The sequence below is a fragment of the Ammospiza caudacuta genome, chromosome 11 (assembly GCF_027887145.1).
Source record: "Ammospiza caudacuta isolate bAmmCau1 chromosome 11, bAmmCau1.pri, whole genome shotgun sequence".
NCBI lineage: Eukaryota > Metazoa > Chordata > Aves > Passeriformes > Passerellidae > Ammospiza > Ammospiza caudacuta.
This window is the reverse complement of record NC_080603.1, coordinates 19,952,460-19,975,752: the sequence shown is the minus strand read 5'-3', so window position 1 is coordinate 19,975,752 and position 23,293 is coordinate 19,952,460. Positions and strand designations below refer to the sequence as shown.

Below are 23,293 nucleotides of genomic sequence, written 5' to 3'. Positions count from 1 at the left end.
ACTATTTTGTTGGAAAGATCTTGCATTCAAAAGGAAGAGTCTCTAAAACACCACGGCATTTTGCCATTGCCCAAGCCCAGACTTTTTTGAGGAGCAAGTCTGCATTGGGAAGAAAAGCAAGTCAGTTCTCCTCTCCAAGCACAGCATACCTGAACTAATCAATCTGAAACAGTACCAAAACCCTCAAGACAGAAAACAGCACGCAGAGATAACCTTGTCGAGCTTTTTTTTTTTTCCACCCCACCCACCCTATAATTTCAAGTCCCCCATTTTTATTTACACAAAACTGAGAAAGGAAATACTGAAAGCAGCAAAACACACAGTTTTTGGCATAGCCAATCCCAGTAGCTGGATAAAGTCTGCAATGTTTTTGAGGAACTGTATTTTTGGAATAAATGCACAACTGGATTTGCCAAAAGGGCACTGCTGTAAGGGGAGCCAGCCTTAAGGTCAACTGCAGAGTACAAATAAAAATTTTAGCTGTTTAATAGTCAATTTTTCTTTAAAATACTTTTAGCATCTGCATAAAATCGTGCTGCAGTCTAGTGCAAGTACCAATGACTCATCTCAAGAATAATTCTTGCCTTATCAGGGCACTATTTAGAGCATGGACTTCAACCCCCTCTTCTCACTTGTAAGTATGGTCTCTCTCCTGTCCTGGAGCTCGTTCTTTGCAGCTTGTTTTCCAGAGCGGGATTTATCACATCTCTTCCCAAGTAACTCAGTGAGGAGTAAAGGACCATAAAAGCAGCTCAAGAGCTCTTGTATTATTAAAGAATTGCATCTGATAAAACCTGCTTTGATCCAAATGAAGCCATTTAGTCAAATGCAGCAAGACAGAAGTAGTGATGATCAACAAAATAATTTAAACAAAGCCAGTGTAGTAGTTTGTATCTGATCTGTGCTTGTTTGGGAAAGCTTTACACTGAATTTCTGTATTTGGCAACCACAGTGATTTAAGGAAATTTAAGGAAAACTCTGCAAAATAATTTTAAAAAGGGTGTCATCCATAATGGCAGTACCTCTATGTTATGAAGATTTAACTTACCAGGATAATGGTTTCAAAACCCAGTTCACATCAACCTCACCAGCTTCTTGTACAACAGGGCCATTTGCTTTGTCACACCTCAGCCATAAAAGTCACGTCTCAATTTAAAATACTGTATTGTGTAGCAAACAGTTAAGACACAAATTCAGTATATTCAAGTGTTTGATTTCCACAGAAATGAAAAACCTTTCTTTGACAGACAGATAAGCATTTCCAAACTGTAATGAAATCTGATTTCTTAGAGAGTAACCTAGAGAACGCTGGCTTCTGTGGGGACACAGCTCGGCCCACTGCGGGCTCTGCGTGGCCCACGGGGGAAGTGCTCGAGTTGTGTTGTCCCCAAGCTGTCCCCAGAGCAGCTGAGCCACCAGCCAACCTGAGCCAGGCACCAGAGACCTCCAATCAACAGCCCTGGGGCTCCTGGGTCATTCCTGCCACTGCTGTGACCGGAGACTCAAACTCAGACGACACCAGCACTTTTCCAGAAAAGAAAAAACTCGGACCCAGTACGCTTAAATATATCACTCTTGCAGGAAGTGCTATCAGTACAGTCTTTGCAACTAGCCCCAAGTGTGTACTTAAGGGTTCTTTTAAAAATTGTTTTGATGTTGATCTGTATAATTCAGATGCCATACAACAGTTGTCTGATGATGACCAGCGTTGTGCTTTATGTGAAATCAGAAACCTCAAAATAATAATAAAGCTTCTAGGACTTATGGGAGATGAAACTAGGGTGATCCACCAACAAAAAATAAATCCATGATGAAATCCACAGTGTTGGAATTTTAACGGGCAGGAGTGGTCCAGACTAGAAGAAAAGCCCAAACCACCAGTAGAAGAATGAAATATGATATGGTCCAAGATGTGTCCTTAAAGGTTTGTCTCAACCCTCAGCCATATTGTGAGGATTGATCTTCAGTTCAGTCCAGCCAGCAGAAATTGACTGTGCAATTTTCCATTTCAGGTATTGTACAGACTATGTACACTCTAGAAGGGTCCTTTAGTGCTACACTGTCGTACTTTTTGTCCCAGCAATTTGAGGGCGTGCAAATTCCACAAAGTCATCAATAAGAACTGGCCATGCCCCTAAAAGAGGAAAACATCAGGATGTAAGAATTGGTTCAACAAGGCATTCTTTCACAAGCTTCATAGCCAGACAAGATACTTGCTTCCCAGTATTAAACTAGGCAGAGTTTGAAGCAAAAAAATGTAATTTTATTTTCCTGCTTGAAATTTAAGAGCTCATTAAATATTTCTGCTTCCTTTAAAGCCAGTTAATACACATCACTTTCAAGGGTTATCTTCCAGACAAAAATAAAAAACTGACCAAAATCCTAACTCAACACTGACAAGGGAATGAGGACGGTCCATAATTACTAAATAAAGTTGGAGCAGTTTGCTGCCCTCTGCTCTGGAGGCATCCCGAGTTGAGATTCCCCCCTCACTGAACTGATGTGCTGCCAAGGGCTGAGGGCAATCAGCTGTTCTTGGCTGCACATGGGCTGAAGAGGAAAGATCGATACAGAAGTTCACAAGAAACACATTTGGTAGGAAGTGAGTTCTGTTCAGCAGCCCCTGTGTGCTGCCAGCTTCACTTCTATGTCAAAACATGTCCAAGGCTCACATAAACTGAAGCAACCAGAGTTAAAAACATCCTCAGCTACAAAATGCAGTAGCCAGAGGACCCTACACAGAGCTGCACAAACCACGGATCAGTCACTTGGATGAAGATGCCAAGAACTGCACCAACACAGAATCTGTGGGTTTGAAATGGACATATAGCAGGGTTTGTCTCAATAAAAAAGAATTTGAGGTTGTCTCAGTAAGAAAGAATTTGTGGCTGAGCTTAGAACAAAGAAAGAAAATGGATTCCGTGAAAGCACCAGCATTTCTTTTTAAAACATTAATAACAGATATGATTACAAAATGCATTAAAGCAGCCCTAACTGGACTTCAGATCACCAGAAATACTCTAATGGAGCTGCTTTTGAGGTTGTGCCAAAGCAGATGCACAGTAATAAATGTAACATAAAACACAGTTAGAAGTTAATGAGAGAAAATGGCAATGTTTACCTTCCTCATCATAGTTAGACATGTCATCTGCTATCATTGTACTAAAGTCTAGAAGAAGGTTCCAGGTATCCTTAGGAATTGATCTTTTATGATGCTCCTGTTTGGAGAGGTGGAAAATTTATATTTAAAGAAATAAATTAAAACCCTATTAGACATTCATTTTTACTGTCTCAAACACATCCACATCCCCAAAACATATTTCTATTGTAGACACTGTGAATATCTGGGATTTAGGTCAAGACAGTCTATTTCATCTACTCAATAACTTACACATGTTTATCTTCCAAGTTCTGAAAATACTGCAGTCCAGATTAGGTAAAGGTATAAACTTACCAACAAAAATTTGTTCCACAAGTCTAGAAATTTAAATCTTCCATTAAGTACTAAATTCCAGTAGGCAATGGCCATTTCTAAATCTGTAATAATAAAATAATGACTTTTAGAGATGTACATATCAAATATATAATCTCCACAAGTATCTAACACCAACATGAATCATGTATCCATAAATGTGAAAAGATTAAACTCATGCAAATATACTCATGGATCCTTTACAAAAAGGCAACCATAAATAAAGTGTTACACACATATTTTATATTTTACAGAACTGAAGACTGCCCATATTAATATCTAACATATCCAAAACCCCCCAGGACATTGCATATGCCTTTTGCTATCTAACAATACTTTAGTTAAAAGTCAACAAAATATTTTCAGTTAAAGATGCTATTGGCTTGAAAAGAAAATCTGTAGTATTTTGTACTGAGACTTTCTTTTTTTTAATGTACAAAATACAATTTAGATAAAACCAACTTTTAATGATTTCATTTTCATTTTTTAATGATTTCATTCATAAGGCAACCCTATTGTAAGTGCTGCCTTTGTAATGAGACTTTTGTCAAATGCTCATTTCTGTAGTCAAGATTTCCTTTTGAAAGAGACTCTTTGGGTAGTGTCCTTGAGCAGACAGAAGACAGTTGATTTATTTGTTGGTGGTGTTGTTTTGGTTGAGTATTTGCTTTTGTTTGGGGTTTTTTTGTTGGTGCTTTGGGGTAGTTTTTGGCCATTTGGTTTGGGATTTTTTTCCTTTTGTTTGTTGGGTGTTTGTTTGTTTGTTTGCTGGGTGGTGGGTTGGCTTTTTTTGTTCTTCTTTCCAAGCCTCCTGTTGAATTCCTGCTTGTTAGGGATGAGTGAAGCCTGGCCTGGCAGATTTGAGAGCAGCCCCCTGCTCCCAAAAGCCTGGCTGGTCTGGCTGGGCAGAGCCAGGTGCCCCTCCCTGGGGGCCGGGCAGGAGCCTGGGAGCACATCAAGAGATTTGGAACCCACGGCTGTGCCCAGGGGCAGCTGCACTTCCAGGAATTACCTGGGGATTGCTGCAGCACCAAACCCCACTCACTGTGAATTACCAAATTCAGTATCCTCAGCCACAGGATGTCACACAGTGACCCCCAAAGGCTGCCCAGCTAAGTGGCCTCTTTTTAAAAAAAGCTCTTATGGCAGACTAGCAAATTTCTTCCATAAACAATCCCCTTGTGGAAGCAGGGGGAGAAGGCACAGGATCAACTGCACACCTAGGAAAAGAAAAAAAAATCTACACCAATAAACCAAGAGCTCCACTCCCTTCCTTCCCCCAGGATGCCCAAATATTTAAAAGAACCCAGGGAGGTGGATCTTGGAGGTGAAACCAACACAAACAAAACAAAGTATGAAATCTGCATTGCTGGAGGGAAAATAGGAGCTGATGAGGAGTTGCAGAATTGTTTAGCATCTGATATTAAAAGTCCTCAAATAGCAGATTCACATTATAATATCTCTTGACCAAAGTACAGAATAAAATTTGTGAAGGATTTTCTGCTGTAAAGCTGCAAAGAGGTTTGATTTCAGACAAAAGTGCAAGAAGCAGAGACAAATTACACAGAAGTCACTACTCCTCAGTAAATAAAGCTGTATCTGAAAATGGCAACTCATTCAAGACTGTAGAAGCTCAAAGTCTCTCTTTAACAGCAGATTCAGGTACAAAAAAAAATGCATTTTAGCTTTCAACTAAAACTACTGTCTTTCTAAAAATTAATAGATACAAACTTCAGAGGAAGCTGATCAGTTCCTCAAGGAAAAAGATTAAAAACTAAGTTTTATTTACTTGTGCTGCATTAATGGTGTGCATACAAAAAGGCAAGGTGATCAAATCACTGCATTTTGCACTGGTTTGTAAACAATCACTATAAACAAACTCTGCATTCTGACATTTTCATACAATTTTGAGGTAATTCTTGTGGGTAAGCAAAGGCTGTTACAAGCCAAATCTCAGGGTGCTGCAACCTCAACTTGCTGCATAAGTCCAAACATGTAAAGCATGATGACATAATACCTTGGGACAAACTACATTTTTAAAAATAAATTATATTAAATAGCAAACTGGAAGGTAAAGATATAATTTTAGATTTCTGTAAGTGTGAAAATGCTCAGTGAAATCCTCCTGGATCAAATACAAGAGTCTCAAAATTCCTCCATTTTGAATTTTATCCAGAGAGATGCAGGAGAAGCAAACAAAGTTTGAGATGAACAGCAGCTACAGGGTATTCTCCAATGAGATGCAAATAGCACAAGAACTTTTCAGACACCCTCCTACTTACCCAGTAGTAAGGAATTATGCAGAGGAAATATATTTCCAGAACTGTGCCTGAACTACTGCACAATGTTTGCAAGATTAGAGGCCAATATACATTAAAATCAATTTGGCAAGTTCCTACAGGCAGTTATTTAGACACACCAAAATTAATTGCCTAACTAGCAGCACTTACTTTGCAGCTCTGTACTTCTCCCAGTATTGCTTTGCTCCAGGGTTTCCAGAATTATTCTGCCCTGTTGTAAATTCATGCCTAGAACTGTGTATTTATGAGCACCAAAATGGCTGGTAAGCATCCAGACTTTAGGCTCAGACTTCCAGACCCAGATTTTAAAACAAAAACAATTTAAAAACCTATCTTACACTATGTATATGCCATATGGATCTCAGAAAACTATACCTGTCTGCCACTGCTAGAGCTTAACATGCAGGAAAAGCTTTATGATGAATGAGAAATAAAGCAAGTGAATGAGTTTTCCTGGGAAATTAATCCCACAATTCAGCTGCTGTCCACATTTTCCTTGTTGTAGCAGCCTAAAAAAATTATCACGATTTTCTACAAGAAATACAAATCAGCCTATTCATTTATTTGCATGATTCAGAAATGACTACAAGCATGCACAAGTATTTTCAGATGGTTTAGCAGCACTTTTAGCTCCTTTGGATACAATGAAATTCACAATCCACTGAAAACAACAAACAAGATAACAGCCAGATGTCAAAGAAGGACATAGAACTTTTGCTTATTTACTTATTTTTCAATAGTCATTTTAAGTCAAAAGTTGGTCAGTACATAAAAGCCAGTAAAACTACAGCAGAAAACTCATCTTTACACAGCCTGGGAATGCAAAGCTGTCCAGTGGCAGCCAGTTTAGAGCATTTTCATTACTGAGAAGAACAAATACACAAGTTGCCAAGGAAGAACCTACCAGCCTTTTCATATTTTATTATTTCTCAAACCCAGAAAAATTAACTTAAGACGTTACAGGATCATGGAAAGCTAGTTATGGCTAACAGCCAAATCTCACTGTAGAGAAATGAATGTGCATCCTGGCTGCTGAACATCAGTGCTTGAAAGAAATTTTTATTCCCTCATTTTTGTTGTTTCAAATAGACAGAGCTACAGTTTGTTGCTTTAATTCCATCCAAACTGTGATGTTCTGAAATTATTTTTAATAAGTTATTTTTCCACTCCACCTGTTACATCCACTAAAGCCATACTCCATGTGTGAACTCTGAAATAATGACAAAAAAAGCCTTCAGTGAGGTAAGGGGAAAAAAAACTCTGTAGGTAGACACCAGCAGGCATCAGGCCCAGAACACAGGAATCCATTTGTACCATTCCAATGCTATCCTGCTAAGACATTTGCAAGAATTTCTGGTGTTACAGGGGACTGTACAAATGTACTTACACAGAAAATGGTTTTACAGCTTCCATTTATCCTAAAAGTAAAAATTCAATTAATCTGTTCAGTGCTGCAAATTCTAAGTGGTGCAATTATGTCTTTAATATAAGAACATAATCCATTGTGCTCACTGAGAACTGCACTCACTCTGAGTGAACGAATAAACCTTCTCCCATAAAATTCTGTAGCCTTTATTAATAATCAATTTGAATACTTTAAATTGACATCCATCTTTCAAAACACAGAGATGCATTTTAACCCAAGGGTGATTATCTTTCAGACTCGTTGGATCACAATAATACATTCATTTACAGCTTTAATTAGCCATTTTCAATATTTATGAAAATATGCTTATGAATTAGAATACATACCTAAACCTTTCTGTCCTGGGTTCTTTGCAAAGTTGAAAGTAAATTGATAGAAATCCTTAAATCTTCCTGGCTCTTTTAATTCTTGTTCCATTTTAGGAATCTGGGCCTTCAGTTTTTCTATGCTGTCACATCTGCATTTTAAAAAGCACATTTGTTTGTATATTTATTTATTATTCATTTTGCCATAGAAACATGAGTTAAACAAAAATCTATAAACTGTTTGTAGAATACAATATGGTTATCAAAACAGAATTCAGGAAGCCTTTGATGAGTCTGCACCTCTACAAGAATTTCATTTGTTATTTCTTCATGTTGCATTCGCACATATAACTGACATACCAGATTCCAGAATCCACAAAATTTTTAGGAAGATGTGATAAAGACTCCTGCACTGTCACAAGGCAGAGAAACCCCAGGTGTGCCCAACATCCCTGCTCTACCTGCCAGAGCAGCTCTGTGCCAGCCACACACAACCAAGGCCGGGCTGCGTTTTCCAGAGGCAGACAAGCCATGCTGGGTCTGAAACATCTCAGAAAGGACACCAAGACTGAGAATTCCCCAAAGCAGGACCCTGGATCACACTGTGACCATCCAACACTCAGTGAGCACTTACCCCAGCTCAGTCATTCCATCCATGAACTCCAGCTTTGAGAATTCACACTGTGTGGCAGCCCGGAATTTCCACGCGATGATGAGCACGGTGATGCTGGCTGGGTCGAGGGCTAGGTCATCACAGAACTGCTGAATTCCATCTATGCCAATCTTGTTTTCATCTTGAGGATCTTGGGCACAGAAAAATAAGGATCAAGAAAAACAGATATTTGAAAAAGCTAATTTGTTCAACAAGTATATTAAAGACAAGGAAACATTTTCAAGAAGCCATTTTTGGGATCTGCCCTTATAAGAGAATATTTTAAAAACAAAATTAAATGAGTGCTCCCAATGGTTAAGCTTTAGCAATTGAGGCAGTTACTGCAATAAAGCCTCCTATACAATGAAGATCATGTTATTTTAATTGAGAGACAAAAGCACCACAAACATTTATTTTCTGCCTAATAATGTGCAGGATCTTCTGACTCATTCATTCATTCTCTCCCCCCAGCACACTCAATTTTTGGCCTCTTTGGTCAGACTCATGAGCTGTGTTCCCACAGAAGCCATTCTGCAGTGATCATTTCCAAGTTGCACCAACACCCAAATCTGCCCATCCACAGCTCCCCCAAGAGCAGATTTAGGCATTTCCTGGCCCACAGGAGGTTTCCAGCATGCAGAGGTTGGACACAGAAACCTCCAGGGGGAAGTTATGCTGCTCCATTAGCGATTCCAAGTCAGCCAGGTCCACTCCTCTTTCCACAAAGGAATCAACATCTGGTCTGGAAGTGAGATGCTCACATTTCAACTGTGCTAACAAAGATCTACTAACACAAGCCAAGACAGACTTCACAAAAATGGTATTTGGATTATACATATAAAACATAGGAAAACTGAGAGAAAACAGAGCACTCATTTTTAGATTAAGTGCTAAAACACAGGATTTGTTCTGCTCTACTGAATCCACTTTATGTGATAGGATATCAGTTGAACACTGGCTATAAAACAGATACAGAGACTCTGTTTTCTTTTACACTCTCTTTGTAACTACCTGATAATAACAAGCTCAATAAAAACTAAGGTAGAACCCATCCCTAGTATGCAGCCACCTTGTCCTTTGTCAGGATCAAGTGCTGTGTGATGTGCCTTCCTCAGGAGACTTACCTAAAATCCTCATTAACCATCACAATTACTCACTGCACACACAGTTCTAGCTCAGATCCTAATATCCTACAAATGTAGGTACATTCAGAGCACATGAAGTAACTGCATGTAATCCTTGTGAAGCAGAAATCTACCTATATTTCCCTTCTAATTTGTATTATTAGCACAGAAAAAAAAGCTGAAAGAGTCAGTTAAGATTTCCCAGCACAAGAGCACAACATCACCAATACATTGTAAATAAGAATTATACAAGTATGAAATAAGCTTTAAAATTCAGGGTACTCACCTTTGTATCTGTTATATAGTTGTTCTAACTTCTTTCTGTCCAGTGATCCTTTAACACTCTCTCGTATATAAAGTTCAGGGTTTTGGAAAAAGTTGTCTGTTGCAACATCTAACTTCCAGTCATTTTGAGACAGACAACTCACTGCTGTCTTTTCACTAGATTGTGTGAAGACCATAAACTGACGCACTTTATCCTTCTGTGATGATTTCAACTTGTTCTAGTGAAAACAGACAATACTGTAACTAGAAATGTCTACTGGACAAAAAAATCCCACCAGTAAATAAAAACCAGTCTCTTAATGCTTTTTAAATCGGTATCTTTATCCCAAGCAATCAGGATATGAGAATATCTGATCAAGTTCCTCCAGAGGCGGGGCAGAGCAGGCCACTGAGCTGTTCAGCCCCTCTGAGCAGCAGGCTGGGGTCCCTTTGGTCCCAGCTACTGCAGGACCAGGGCCACACCTGGAACGGGATCTCCTGAGGGGCCTCTTGATGGCAGCAAGGGACCAGGCTGGGACATCCATTTCAGGGAGCTACACACTGGAACACCTTAAAGACTTCTTTTCCTTTAAAGAGATTTTTCACTTTGAAGGTTCTCAGCTCCGCCTACATAACTTGCAAAACATTCCAGCGAGGAGGCATTGTCTCCATTTCACAGGTGCAGAACCGAAGCTCAGGAAAAAAGAGGCAGCGGTGCCTGAGGCAGGCGGGGGAGTGAGTAGCCAAGGTGAGAGCTCGGGAATTCCAGGCCTCCTGCCCAGAGCCAGCCATCCCGCCCTGCTCCAGCCCAGAACTAAACACAGATTTGCTGCTTATCAGCACAGAGGGATTCCCAAGGATATTTCTGATGAGGAGAAGCACACTCGGGATTTCAAGGGTATGAGTTACACAAAACTAACTGCTCATCAGGAGAAAGCAATCACAGCTCCTGCACTACACCCAAACTCAGTTCCACAGCTCACTCAATACAGTCAAAGCAAACACTCCCAAGGTTACAACTTGGTACAGAAAAGTTCTGACAAAATTTTAAATCAGGATGGATTCCTTACATGGCACAAGTATTTCATTTTTAGTTTACTTTGTATTCTAACCAAAACTTGTATATTCTGTTCATTATTGCATCTGTAATTTCAACAGCTCCTTCTCAGCGAATAAGGAGAAAAAAGGCAAAAAAAAGTCCCATGACATGATAAAATTCAGCCAGAGAATGATTCAGGAGCAGTATGTGCTCAAGCTCTTAATTCCAAAGTGTTAATTAGTGTTCAATCACATCATCATAAGAAAAAATAACTAATGCTTCAAAGCACAAATTCATCTGTCCTAAAAGTCAGGATTAGTTTTCTGTGGCTTGATGATGAGTGTGAACACTTATTTGTAAGAATAGTTAAGTCACCAGTTTCAGAGTTACAGCACTGAAAAAAAATACAAGAACATCACATTTGGAATAAACTGATACCCATATAATACACTGAACAGAACAATACCCTGAGCTCAGCTCCTGTGACATTGACCCCATGTGTCAATGCCTGGCTCCAGAGCAGACATTCAGCACCTTGCACTACTGAGCTCACACTTCCACAAAAATCTCTTACACTGACAAGGCCATGTGGAACAACTTCCAGAAATGACTAAATAGATTTTTAGTTGCAGCTTTTTGAAATGTATTGTAAACTCAGATTATTGAAAACAAACCACTGAAAGAAATCCCAAATGAAGATGAAACAATCCCAAATTTAAATTTCTCTATCAATTACCAGCTTCCTCTAATCAGTTCCACACAGCCAGACTGCTGCATCACCACAGACTCAACTGCACTATAGGGCAGCCATACTTAATTATTTTAGCTTTTCCTTTTTTCTTCTTTTTCTTTACAAAGCTGGTGCCTTTAATCTTCAGTGTTTTGTTTTTTCAAAACGTGTACACATAAGTATGCATAGCCCATTTAATAGTGAGTACTCTCCAAAACCCCAGGAGGCTTTGTTCTTCCCTGATCCTGCAAGGGTGAGCTCTAAAAGCAGTGACATCACACAAAAAGTCAAGGAACAGGTTTAAGTAGGCTTCACCATGGATGCCCAGGACCACAGAAGGTGGCATGTTCTGCATCTTGTCACATAAAAGAAGAGTGCAATTTGTTAGAACAAAAGCTTGCAGCTTAAATGCCTTTTATGATAAAATTTAAATTCTACTTATGTACAAGAGATTTTCCCATGCTTGGGGCTCCATAAGTGATAGCAACAACATAAAACCTTTTTAAAAGAAGACTGAAATTGCAGAGAATCAGGCAGCTAATTACAACATTCAGTAAGGTAAAAGATGCAATAAATCACACTGTTCAGCCATAATCTTTTTCTTTAATATTCGTATTTTTCCTGGTCAAACATGAGCTTATTTTTAATGAAGTGCCAAAACCCTTTCTCTATATTTGATGAATGCTTCTGCAGAACCTTGCCAATATGGACAGGACACTCCCCATCCTAAGTGACTGGGCACTCTCTGCAGGCCTACTACAGGACAGCAAGAGATGGAATTACTGCTGAGTTTTTATTATCCTATTATAGCTCTTCTTCCAGCACATTAAAAACCCACACTTCAAGCAGGAACAGGTTCCAAACCTTCTGCACTTTTGAGGGCTATTTCTAGACACTGAGCACTAATACTCTATTATTGTTTCAAGTGCAATACAGAGCAGCACATAACCTTTAATCCTACAGTCATCAGGCAACAAATACCTGACACTGAAATTGTGCTCACTGTAATGCAACACAATCCACGTAAAACATCTCAGCTTTAACACAGGTTAAAAAGGAAGATGGAATTTTATTTAACAGATATGTGTCTTGCCTATATAAACAAATGAACACCAATTGAAAGCAAATGAAACAAATTTGTACTCTTATTTCTTGCATCAAAAGGCAATGGAAAAATTCTGTTCTGCAAGTCTTTGATCAAGTTTGTGTGGTATCCAAGCTACCTTTCATAATAAGGATGTCACAAGGCAGATAACCTTACTCTTAAAACAAAGAATAACTTCTCCAAATGAAAAGCTACATTGTGTAGATTCATAAAACTACACTTATTCTAATTAACATCTGGTTCTATAATTTTGATTTTAAAATGAACATTTGCCTCTTACAATGAAGTACCAAATTTGAATATTCTAATTCAATATCCTTTCCTTGATCAGAAAATTCAGTGAAAAATTACAAATAAAAAATAAAATACTTGGACTTTTATTTCCCCACGTCTTTTTTTCTCCTAGTCTCAGGTACAAAAAATGCTAGAACTTCTTTACCAACTCTGACTACAGCATTATTTTTCCTTATCTTTTGCACTGTTTTTAGTCACCCCAGATTCAAAGGTAAGTTCTGCACACTGGTCATCAATATTTTGCAGACAGTTAATAGCTGAATGAGGGCTCCACTCTCCTGGATAAGGTTCATGGGAAACAGCACCAACCTTTGTCCCACACTGCCCGGACTGGAGCCTGTTCTTGGACTTGGCTCCAAGGTCCCATGAGGCCCCAGTGAGACAAGCAGGGCTCGGTGGGTTCTGCTGCCCAAACTCCCTTGTGGCCCCCGGGGAAGGCATTCACGCAGTCACTCCTCAGTGAGCGACTGCTTTGCACCTTTCCCAGCCAGATACAGACCTTCCAAACCCTGGGAGTTTCACCGCTAAGCAAAGGAATCTGAACGATGTGACATCTGCGCTTTTGTTTCAGGCAGGACTCAAAGAAAAGCCTGTTAAGTTCTCATGCATGTGACAGGTAAAAGCCTTTTCTAAAATAGTATCAACCTCCACGAAGTCTCGGCCTTTACACGGAGGCACTCAGACTCCAGCAGGAGCTGAGGCTGTGGAAGGTCCCTGCTCCTCCCAAGGACCCAGCTCAGTGCCACAGCTCGGCATGCAGCCCCTCAGCGGACTGCACTCCTGTCCCTCCATGTGACACCAATGGCCAGAGAGTGCTGCTCCTGAACCACCCCGCCTTGGACTGTGTCCATGACAGGAACCACAGGCACCTAAAAACCAATCTGCTTTCTGCTTGTAGTCAACAAACACATGGCTAAAGCTCAAAAGGCAGAAGCATGAGTATTTTTCTTTGTTTTGTAAGAAAAACGTTAACTACAACAAAAATCTACAGACAGACAGAACTGCATCTTAACCCACCAACAGTGATGGCACACAGGTATACTACAAAAAAAATCTAAGGTAAAGACAAAAACAATGAAAGCAATTTCTGAATATTGTAAACAAACTTGTCCTTCAACTACATTTTATTTTCCACAGCAGTTTCTCTAAAGTAAGACAGTCAGGACATCTGTAAGCTTCTGTTTCAAACTGATGTGAAATCTACTTGGCTGCAGTGGAACAGAACAAAAAGACTTAAAAAGTGTGTTGAGACATAAAATCCAAGGCAAAAAATCACAACATAAAATTAAAACTGCTTTCCACCCTCTATAATGTTCTTTTAATGGGTAAAATAATTTCAGTATTCACATGCAGGCAGAAGGTCAATTTACAGCTACCAAGAATATTTCTGTAGATATAATGGTAATTCATGCCAATCTGAGAGGTGAAGGAAACGCAAAAATCAGGACTTTTCCAAACAAAAAAGGACAACATAAAGCAGCCAGTTGTTTAGCATTCTTAACTCTGGTCTGGGGCACAAGCTCTATTCATACTGTATATTTGCATTGGCACCATAAAACATGAGTAAAATATCAAGAGCTACATAATAAATTTCACACCTTGTTCTCAGAGCAGTTCATATTCTTGAATAGTTTTTTCATGGCTCTAGTTAAAAGTGATTTAATGTATCAGTTCAAAGGGATCTCTGGTGAGCTAGGAGAGGAAACAGAATCATGCACCATCTTGTCTAGCACTCTGACTGCTCCGTCCGAAGCGCAATGCCAAGAATCTGAAGTTTTACCATGGGACAACCAAACCTCAACTATTTAATATCAACAAACTGCTTCAGACATGCATATGCACCACTGCTTACACGTATAAACAGCTGGCCTTGCAAAATAGCTCGTGGAGTTAAACACCACATAACAATGTCATGAAGTACACTAACATTACAGGAGACAGCGTCAGACATGAAATTCTTGTAATATGAAATTTTACAACTTCCTGTCAGCTGAGGTTTGCAGTAAGAAATTATGTATTTATCAGCACAGAAATATTTTTCAGAGAACACAAACTGGACAATGTAACAGATAATATAAATAGAGACAAGGCTAGCACATGGCTCTGGATAAAGATGTAGATAATCACATACTTGCCTTGATTACCACACACAGTTCTAAATTCATTAAATCATTCAGAATTGTACAGGCAGTGAAGATGGCTCAGAGTACAATGGACCAGCTCACTGCTCTGCCTTGATTCATGGGCACACCACTGTCCTTGGGATGGGATGAAGCACTAACACTACCAGGGAAGGAGAAGGACAGCACTTCTGCAGGTGCTGCTCAGCTCAGATGAAGAGAGGGTAAGCAAGGCTGAGTGCTCCCAGCAGCCCAGGGAACACTGCCAGGGTGGTGTCCCTCCCACATCCAGGACAAAGATGGTTCAAGGGCAGGAAACCTCTGTCCTGAAGGCACAAAGCTCTGGCCATATGGACACTGGTGAGACTAAGGCAGAGCCAGCAGTGCTCGATCTGGCAGTGCTGCATGGACAGGTGGGAGCCAGGGCCCAGCAGCAGGAGCCTGTGCCATGGCACTTGCTGTGCTGGACAAGCCACAGCCTCTGGGAGCACGAGCCAGAGCAGTTGTGCACATGGGCACAAAAATGGGACATGGAATCTCATGTTTCTGGATGGGCATCCTCAGATCTCTGTGAAGTCTCCTTACCTTTCCCCTAACCAAACAGAGGATTTTGCCATACCACAAGTAAGGGACAGAATCCTACACCCAGGCACTGGAAACCATCCATACCTGCATTTACTACTTCTAAAAGCTGCAGCCTGTCACTTAGTCCCACTTCAGTGTCATCCTTTCACCTGGGTGCTGGAGCCAACAAGCACAACCTGGAACACAGCTGTTTGCGGGGCCATGAGTGGAGTATTCACACACTCCCTCCCATCTGATAAATACCAATCTACCAGCACAGAATTGCTACACAGAATATGTCTGCTGGTTCTTCAGTTAAGTGTTTCTAAGAAGACCAAGCAGACAGAACTCTGCTGTTCCTCACAAAAAGATATTCTTTGAGTAATGGGCCTCACTATTTCTGTTATAATGTCACTTTCTACAGTATGGTTCAATTTAAATTTCTAATCTCATAGCCGGCCAATAATATATGTACGTTCAAGACATTAATTGTCTATTTCATCAACTGGGTATCTGTTTTTCCTACCTACACTGGATATACTGTGAGACAGGTCTAGGTGATTTTTATGGAAAAAAGTCTTCATAAAAAGTTGTGTAACATTACTGGATTTGCAGAATTTCAGAAAGTCCCAGACCTGCAGAATTACAGCAAGACAAGCTTACAGTCTGAACTTTATTCAGACTTCAGTCCTAAGCTCTCATAAAGAAACACAAATGAAGATCTACATCAAACTATTCAATTAAAAATTATACAAGTTACACAGTGACAAGTTTATTAGAAGTCTGCACACCACTAATTTAAATGCTGGCTAACCAAATTTTTATGCCAATGTAACTCCATCAATTAAAGGTGACGTTGTAATTTTTTTAATATGTTTTTAACTCGGCTTGTCAGAATAGTATTAACAGCAAGTATAAAATATTTTTATACCAATAAGCATACACAGTAGATCTTACAATTCCCTCCTACACCCTTCCTAAGACTGCAACACTGCCACAGAAAAGTACTGCTTTAAACTGTACAGGTGTAGTAGCTAAAGCTGTTACAATATTTGAATATGGAGAAAGCCTGGAAGTACTATAAACTGTTCCCTCTGGTGCATAAGGCACTGCAAGAAACCAACGAGGGCCTCCTTAATTAAATTAAAGGAATACATTTTTCTTTTGTTTAGGCAAACAAAACCAGCAAATGCTGTTCTAAACACTGCAGTTTCCCCCTACAAGAAGCAAGGGAGAAAGTCGATTTGGGAATCCACAGCAAATCCTCGGTTATAAGAAGAGCATTAAAGAGAAAACGCAAGACAAACCTTTACAAGACCTTTACCAGGATGACCTCTGCAAGGCCCTCCTTTACAACACTTCTATGAAAACAACCAAGACCCTAGAACAATTATCCAGAAATTCTCCGACAGAATCCCAGCTCAAGAAGCATCAACACCCCCAAGTTTCCCTGTGAGCTGACAGCACTTAGCGGGCCCTGAGACGCCTGAAATCCTGCGGAAAACCTGCGAGCAGCCCCTGGATGCGGGCAGCCCTTTGCACCCCCTCGGTGCTGCTGCAGGCACAGCCCGCACAGAGCCGCCCGCAGCACGGCCGCTGTCTCGCAGAGGCTCCTGAACCCTCACACCAGGTGCCAGCGAGCCCCTCCCGCCGTGCGGGGCCTGCCGGGGCCCCGCGGGTCGGAGCCTGGGCGGGATCCCGGCGCCCCCCGCTTAGGCCCCTGCCCGAAGCAGCCCCCGCCGCCCGCCCCGCGGCCCCGGCCCGGGCCCCGCAAGCCGGCCCTGCCGTGCCCGGCAGGAGGACGAGCAGCCCCCGGGCCAGCACATCGTGCCCGGCTGCGGAGCCCCCGACACCGGCCATTCGGCCGCTCCCGGACACCCAGCGCGCCACGACCAGGCCGCGCTGCCCCTGCCCGGCCCCGAGGCGCCGCGCTGGGCCCGGAGGGGCCCCGGGCGGCCGCTCACCATGGTGGGGGCTGTGCGGGCCTCTCCCCTCCCGGCTCGGGCGGACACTGAGGGCGGCGGCGGCGGCGCTTCCTCCGGCGGCGGCGGCTCCCGGCTCCTCACGGGCCCTTCCGCCGCCTTCCCCCGCTCATGCGCAGTGCGGGGAGCCGGGAGCCCTCGCAGGGGGCGGCCCCGGCCGCGTTCCCCGGGAGCGGCGGCTGCGAACGGCGGGCGGTCTTCGCTCGGCCCTGAGGTCGCGGCGAGCACCGGGGGGGACCTCGGCCCGAGCAGGGTGGGGAAGGGAAGGAAGGGAGGGGAAAAGTCCCCCCAGCCTCCTGGAGGCTGTCATGGGGTGGGCTTGGGGCTCGGAGGGGATGCGGCGGGGCAGGCGGGCATGCGGGCTCACAGTGGCTCCTCACCCCGGGACCCGCTATTCTGTCGGGAGAACTCCCTGTGTGTTCCTATTTCGTCAAAACCAAAAGGTCAAACACTTTTCGAGTATCCAGTGTGAGCGCCAGGGTCGTGTGGCCGCCCTTCCCGGGGGCCTGAACGAGATGGGAAAATCCCCCGTGCTTTCCAGGATGGATTCGCAGAAGAGGCAGAATCGCCTGCTGAGCAGCCACGGACACCTGGGGAAGGTGAAGTGTCGGGGCAGCAGCTTTACAGAGGAGCACCTGCACGCCTGTAAGATTTCCCCGATTTCCCTGCTCCAGGCTGTGATCCCCTTTGGGGAGCTGTGGACAGGTGTAGCTCTTCCTGCAGTAGCTGTACTAGCAGAAGGGGCTGCAATGGTTAAATCACGGTTTGTACCACTATCCCAGACAGTTGTTTTTTCCCAGGAAAGCTTACTCTACCTACTGCAGGCTTTTGGCAGCCGAGGGAGTCTGGGGAAGCAAAATACTTGCTGATAAAACTCACAGTGGTGGCAAACTGCTGTTGTGAAGGACAAAGGTTTGAGACCTGATCTTGTTTTCTCATCTCCTGCTGAGATTGGAGCTATTAAAGTAAGCTTCTGTATTTATTATGACTGGTATGACTGCACACACCACAGAGAAATTAAGACTTCAAAAAGCCATTCCTCATCGTGGATGTCCACAGTTTATGAATGTGTTTTTATAGAAAAGGGTCTGAATTGTTTCTTGGTGACTTTCCCTTCCTTTTCAGAAAAGGGTCTGAATTGTTTCTTGCTGACTTTCCTGAAAATCAGAGCAAAGCTTAGATGGAGTGTGAGAAGTTGTATTTAGTGAGGAAAATTAGGCCTGTCCTGTGAAGTGTCCAGTTCTGCTGGTGTACAAAACAGTAAAATTAAGAGCTTGATATCAAGTATATGGGAATATAGCTGAATGGGAATCAGCTATCCTTGGAGACAGCAGTTGCCTGGATACCTTGAATCCTACCAAAGAGCATAATTTTGAAATTGGGGATGGATGCAAATTGGCCAGTGAACAGCCATGAACACTGCACACCAGCCCAGTCCTTGTAACCACGGCAGGGGAGGCAAAGCCAAACGTGGAAATCTCTTTGATTGAGTTAGCTAATTGCCATCACTGTAATGTGCTGTGACAGCCCTCCCGCCAGCTGAAGACACAGTTTAGACCTGGAGAATGATTGTGACATGTAACAATAATCTGAGGGATGAGCTGTGCATGCAGGAGACTCCTCAGGAGAGCAAGAGGATTTTTTAAGTGTCTTGTTTTTAACCAATACCTGCAGATCTTGCAGGTTTCTTGTAATGCACGGTCTCTCAGTGGGTTTTTTGAGTGTATGGGGGCACAGTGTACTTGTGTTTAGTTTTTTGACTGGCTTTTAGTTTGATCTCCCTAACTTACTAGATTGCTCTATATTATGAATTCCTGTTGTATAAGGTATGGAAAATCATATTTAACTGCTTCTGAGCAGGGCAGATAAGATCATCCCATGATACGATCATGAAATATATAAAAAAATGTGAAATGCATATTGCTGCTATTCACAGCATGCATACTACTCCTTGTGGGTTTTTTTCCAATTCAAGATCACTCCTCAGGAGAAACTGTACCTGGGAAAGGGTTGTAAGTCTAGTGTTACTGATTTTAGTGGGAGCTGCAGTGTTCTGTATTGGTTTCCAGAGTGCTTCCATGGGGATATGGCTGAATTTCTCAATCTTAGGTTACCTTACCCAGAGCTCTTGGTCACCATGATCTGACTAGACTGAGTTATTCTCCAAACACAGCTCACTGCAGTAGTCAGGCACACAGCTCAGGACACAGCCAGATTGCCCCAGTTCCACCCCTGCCCACATGTTTGAGCCTGCCTACAGCTGGAGATGGGTACTTGCATGATGTGTGTGCTGTCTGAATCTCACCCTCACCATTTCTGAGCAAAACCAGATGCTTTATAAAGCAAGAGGCAGCATGAGGCCATCAAAAAGTGTAAGTTACCTGAATTGGGCTTGTTACACGTTGCCTTTTGTACAGCTCCTGCAGGATGGAGGCCAGGTCAGAGCAGGGACACCCAGCTCTGCTGCTTGTGAAGGTGACACGTGCCCTCAGTGACACAGATGAGAAGGAAATTTCATTGTGCAATGTGCACGCAGCGTAATCACCCTGAGCAGGGTAAAACGATGACTTGTTCAATTTATTTTAAGGCTGACACACTTACCTTGTTTTGTTGTGTGAGCCAGTGATGTTTTATCTTCTCACATGAACCCCAGGAAAATGAGGCAGTGATTTTATGTTTTTAAACCAACTGTGTCAAGTGCATAACTGAATATAACACTGAGCTGGTTTATACTGACCTGAGTTCTCTTCTTGAGCAGACAAATAAGTCTCATGTTGGGTCAAAGCAGAATCCATTTAGTGTAATCTGCTGGCTGAGAACTTTGGGCACTTTCTGAGGAAGAGGCCCAAAGCTTTATGAAGAATAACAATAACCTGGGGCAGCTTGGGCTGGATGTGTGTTTATAACCACTTCTTTTTAGCAGCTACTTGGTGCTCTAGAAAATGAAACCACCAAACCATCATATCCTGATGTAACAGCCATAGGGTAATTAGAGCTGTGGCCCTTTGCAAACTGGCCCCATGGTTAGAGAGAGCAAAGTCCCATGAGCTATCCTGCGGTTAGTTAATGCCACTCTGCAGGCATCCAGAGGTGCAGACCCAGTGCTCTGCTCCTGTTGTGCCATTCAGCTGATAAAGTGGGAATGTCTCTATCAGCCCATAATGGGTTTTTTTTCTGTTTTTTCTGCATTGAAAGAAGCACAGAGGAAATAAACAGTGTGACTCCTCCTGAAGGTGTCTGAGCAATTTAACCTGTAGTGACACAGCACCAATATCAGAAGATTGTTGTTGATAGGTTACAGGGAAGGGTGTTCACCTTCTATTAAGTTTTTCATCCTTCCTGCATTTCACAAGAGGTTAACAAGTTACTACACCCAGTGCAAGGCACTGTTAGCAGCAGTTTTCCATTGACAGCATCTCTGGGAGGGAGCAGGACAGCTGTATGCCCCTGCTGGGATGGGGAGGAGGATGGGAAAAAAAGGGGCAAAACCCATGAGTTGAGGTAAGAAAAATTTAAAAATTGAAATAAAATATAACAAATAATAATACTACAATTGTAATGAAAAGACGACAAAGGGAGTGCGAAATGAAACCCAGCAGAGACAGGTGGTGCACACTGCAGTTGTTCAGCACACCCTGGCTGATGCCCAGAATGTCCCCAAGCAGCAGTCAGGGGCTCCTGGGCAGCTTCCCCCGTGTCTGTGCTTGCCACAGTGCTCTGTGTATGGCATGTCCCTTGGGGTCACAGCTGGGGGCAGCCCTGCTCCCTCCCAGCCCCTTGTACACGTGGCTGCTGGCAGGGCATGGGAAACTGGAAAACCTTTCACTGAGAGCAAGCAGCACTCAGCAACACTAAAACAGCAGCTTGTTACTAACATTATTCTTGCATTGACACCAAAACACAGCTACTAGGAAGAAAGTTAACTCCCAGCTGAAACCAGGACACAGATTAAAGTTAAATCCAGCAACCATTATAATTTTAAAACCCAGCAGGACTCCAGATGTGTTTTAATTCCTACTATAATAAAAAACATGGTGTATTCAACCAGAACATCCATGTTTGTTTTAATACAAATTCATTGTATAATCAACAGGTTTTAAGCTAACATCAAATGTCTCAAAATTGCTTTTAGAATCCAGGCTCTCTTCCAAGAAATTCAGTCAGATCACATAAAAATAAATACCAAGGTTACAATTATCAATTTCTGCAATACTGATTTTTTAACACATCATTTAGTAGAGCATATTATTTTCCAAATGGAATTCTTATGCAGAAGGATATGCCCCAATATTATAAAGGCACTAAGCGATACTTACCTGTGTGGCATTTGTGTGTAAACATCTCTGTTTGGAACGTAACTGTACAAGAAGTTGAAGTATCTTGAGTATGTTGAAAATATACTTTGTGTAAAAGCTGGTAGTTCAGAACTTAATCAATTGCCATTGATTGTTCTGTAAACTCATTCTAATCAGCACAGCTGAGCTTTTTAAAACAGAACACAGACAATTCCTGATCTGCTTGAAAAGCAGTACCTATTTCAAGGGACATATCAACAAGTTACTTTCATTAAAGTCATGTGCCCAGATGAACTTTTTCCCTCTACTATTGACTGAATTTTAAAGGTCCTGCCAAAATACCACATGAGTATTCATTTTTTAATTAGCATCAAGACTTGAAGCTATGATTTCCTGGTAACTAGCTGGTACAGTCATTACAACAAAGGATACAATACACACTGGAAACTAAGTAACTCTGTAGTATTGATATCAATATTTGATGTATAAAAGGTTAAAAAACCCCTTCCAAGTAGAATTAGTCTACATCTGAAATTACAACTTTCCCAACAAGCAGAGAAAATTATTTATCAATCAGTGTTTTGATTGCCATCAACCTCATTAAATAGCAGGAAACAGGCAAATATCAACCAAGTGACTTGTCTAAAGTCACAGTGAGTCAGAGGCTAAAATAAGAACACAGTCCTGCTTTCCTGGTTCCCAGTCCAGCATGGATTGAGGCTCCACACCACAGAGCTTCCCTGGGTATCAGCCACAGGAACTGGCAGCAGCTGGAGATTGCAGGAGAGATGGAGATGCCCACAGGGGAAAACTGAAATGTGCACAGGGCTCTCACTGTGGTCTGGCAGGATGAGCCATTCCTGCTCCAAGCTAACCAGTGCTCAGTGTCACTCCCTGACCCTGTCTCAGAGAAGCCTGAGTCTGGGACACCAACACCTTTGTTCTTTCCTGCAGACCATCAACTGTGGCTGAATTAAATATCTGGTGACACAGCCCCCTCTCTCCTCTGGTAGCAAGAAGAAATCATTACAACTTGAATCAGTTCAGATTCATTGTTCTGTAACATCTGTGACTGTTGTTTCAGAACTACAGGACTATCTGAAAAGGTACATTGATAATAAATTAGTAGGAGAGATTACCCCTTTAGCCCAAATGCTAAAATGCTGCATTTTAAAACATTAACATTTTTTTCTTAGTCTGCCATTAAGTGTTTTAGAGACAACAAGTGACAGCTATGTTACTATGCTAGGACTCTTACCAATTTACATTCATAACACAAACATTTATTTGTAAAAAACTGAAGATTCATTAATATTTTGTTAACTAAGATACTGGTACAGGAACAGCCTACCTTTAATAATTTTTGAGCATTTCCAAGTTCAATTGAATCACGCTGCAGTAAAGCATTTCAAGTATGCAAACTGAGAGTGACTTCTGCAAGAGATATTTCTTAAATAAACAAAACCATCACTATCTGAAAAAAATCTATCTCAGTAGAAACCTGTAGAGATAAAACCAGCTAATTTTTGAGAAGTGAGGGAAAATGAACACTGGTGAGATTATCTGTCTCCCCTGGCTCCGGAGGGAGGACATTTTGTCAGCTCCCAGGGAATGTGTTTTG

The 23,293-nt window shown here is 41.9% G+C and overlaps 1 protein-coding gene across 1 annotated transcript; it reads right to left on the bottom strand.

Annotated features, from left to right (window-relative positions):
* Positions 1-270: 270 nt before the first annotated feature.
* DCUN1D1 (defective in cullin neddylation 1 domain containing 1) lies at positions 271-17,471 on the bottom strand. The gene is made up of 7 exons (XM_058812103.1): positions 17,360-17,471; positions 9,566-9,782; positions 8,138-8,306; positions 7,525-7,655; positions 3,455-3,537; positions 3,122-3,218; positions 271-2,134 (listed from the first exon to the last, which is right to left on the bottom strand). Exons 1-7 carry the CDS (start codon positions 17,360-17,362, stop codon positions 2,055-2,057), a joined length of 780 nt encoding a protein of 259 aa, XP_058668086.1. The 5' UTR covers positions 17,363-17,471; the 3' UTR covers positions 271-2,054.
* Between the last annotated feature and the right edge of the window lie 5,822 nt (positions 17,472-23,293).

What these genes read in the sequence shown, in the direction of transcription:
- DCUN1D1 (XM_058812103.1), bottom strand. An exon ending in ACTATATAACAGATACAAAG is followed by an intron (nt 8,307 to 9,565) that starts GTGAGTACCCTG and finishes TCTGTGCCCAAG; the next exon opens with ATCCTCAAGATGAAAACAAG. An exon ending in GTCTAACTATGATGAGGAAG is followed by an intron (nt 2,135 to 3,121) that starts GTAAACATTGCC and finishes TTCCTCTTTTAG; the next exon opens with GGGCATGGCCAGTTCTTATT.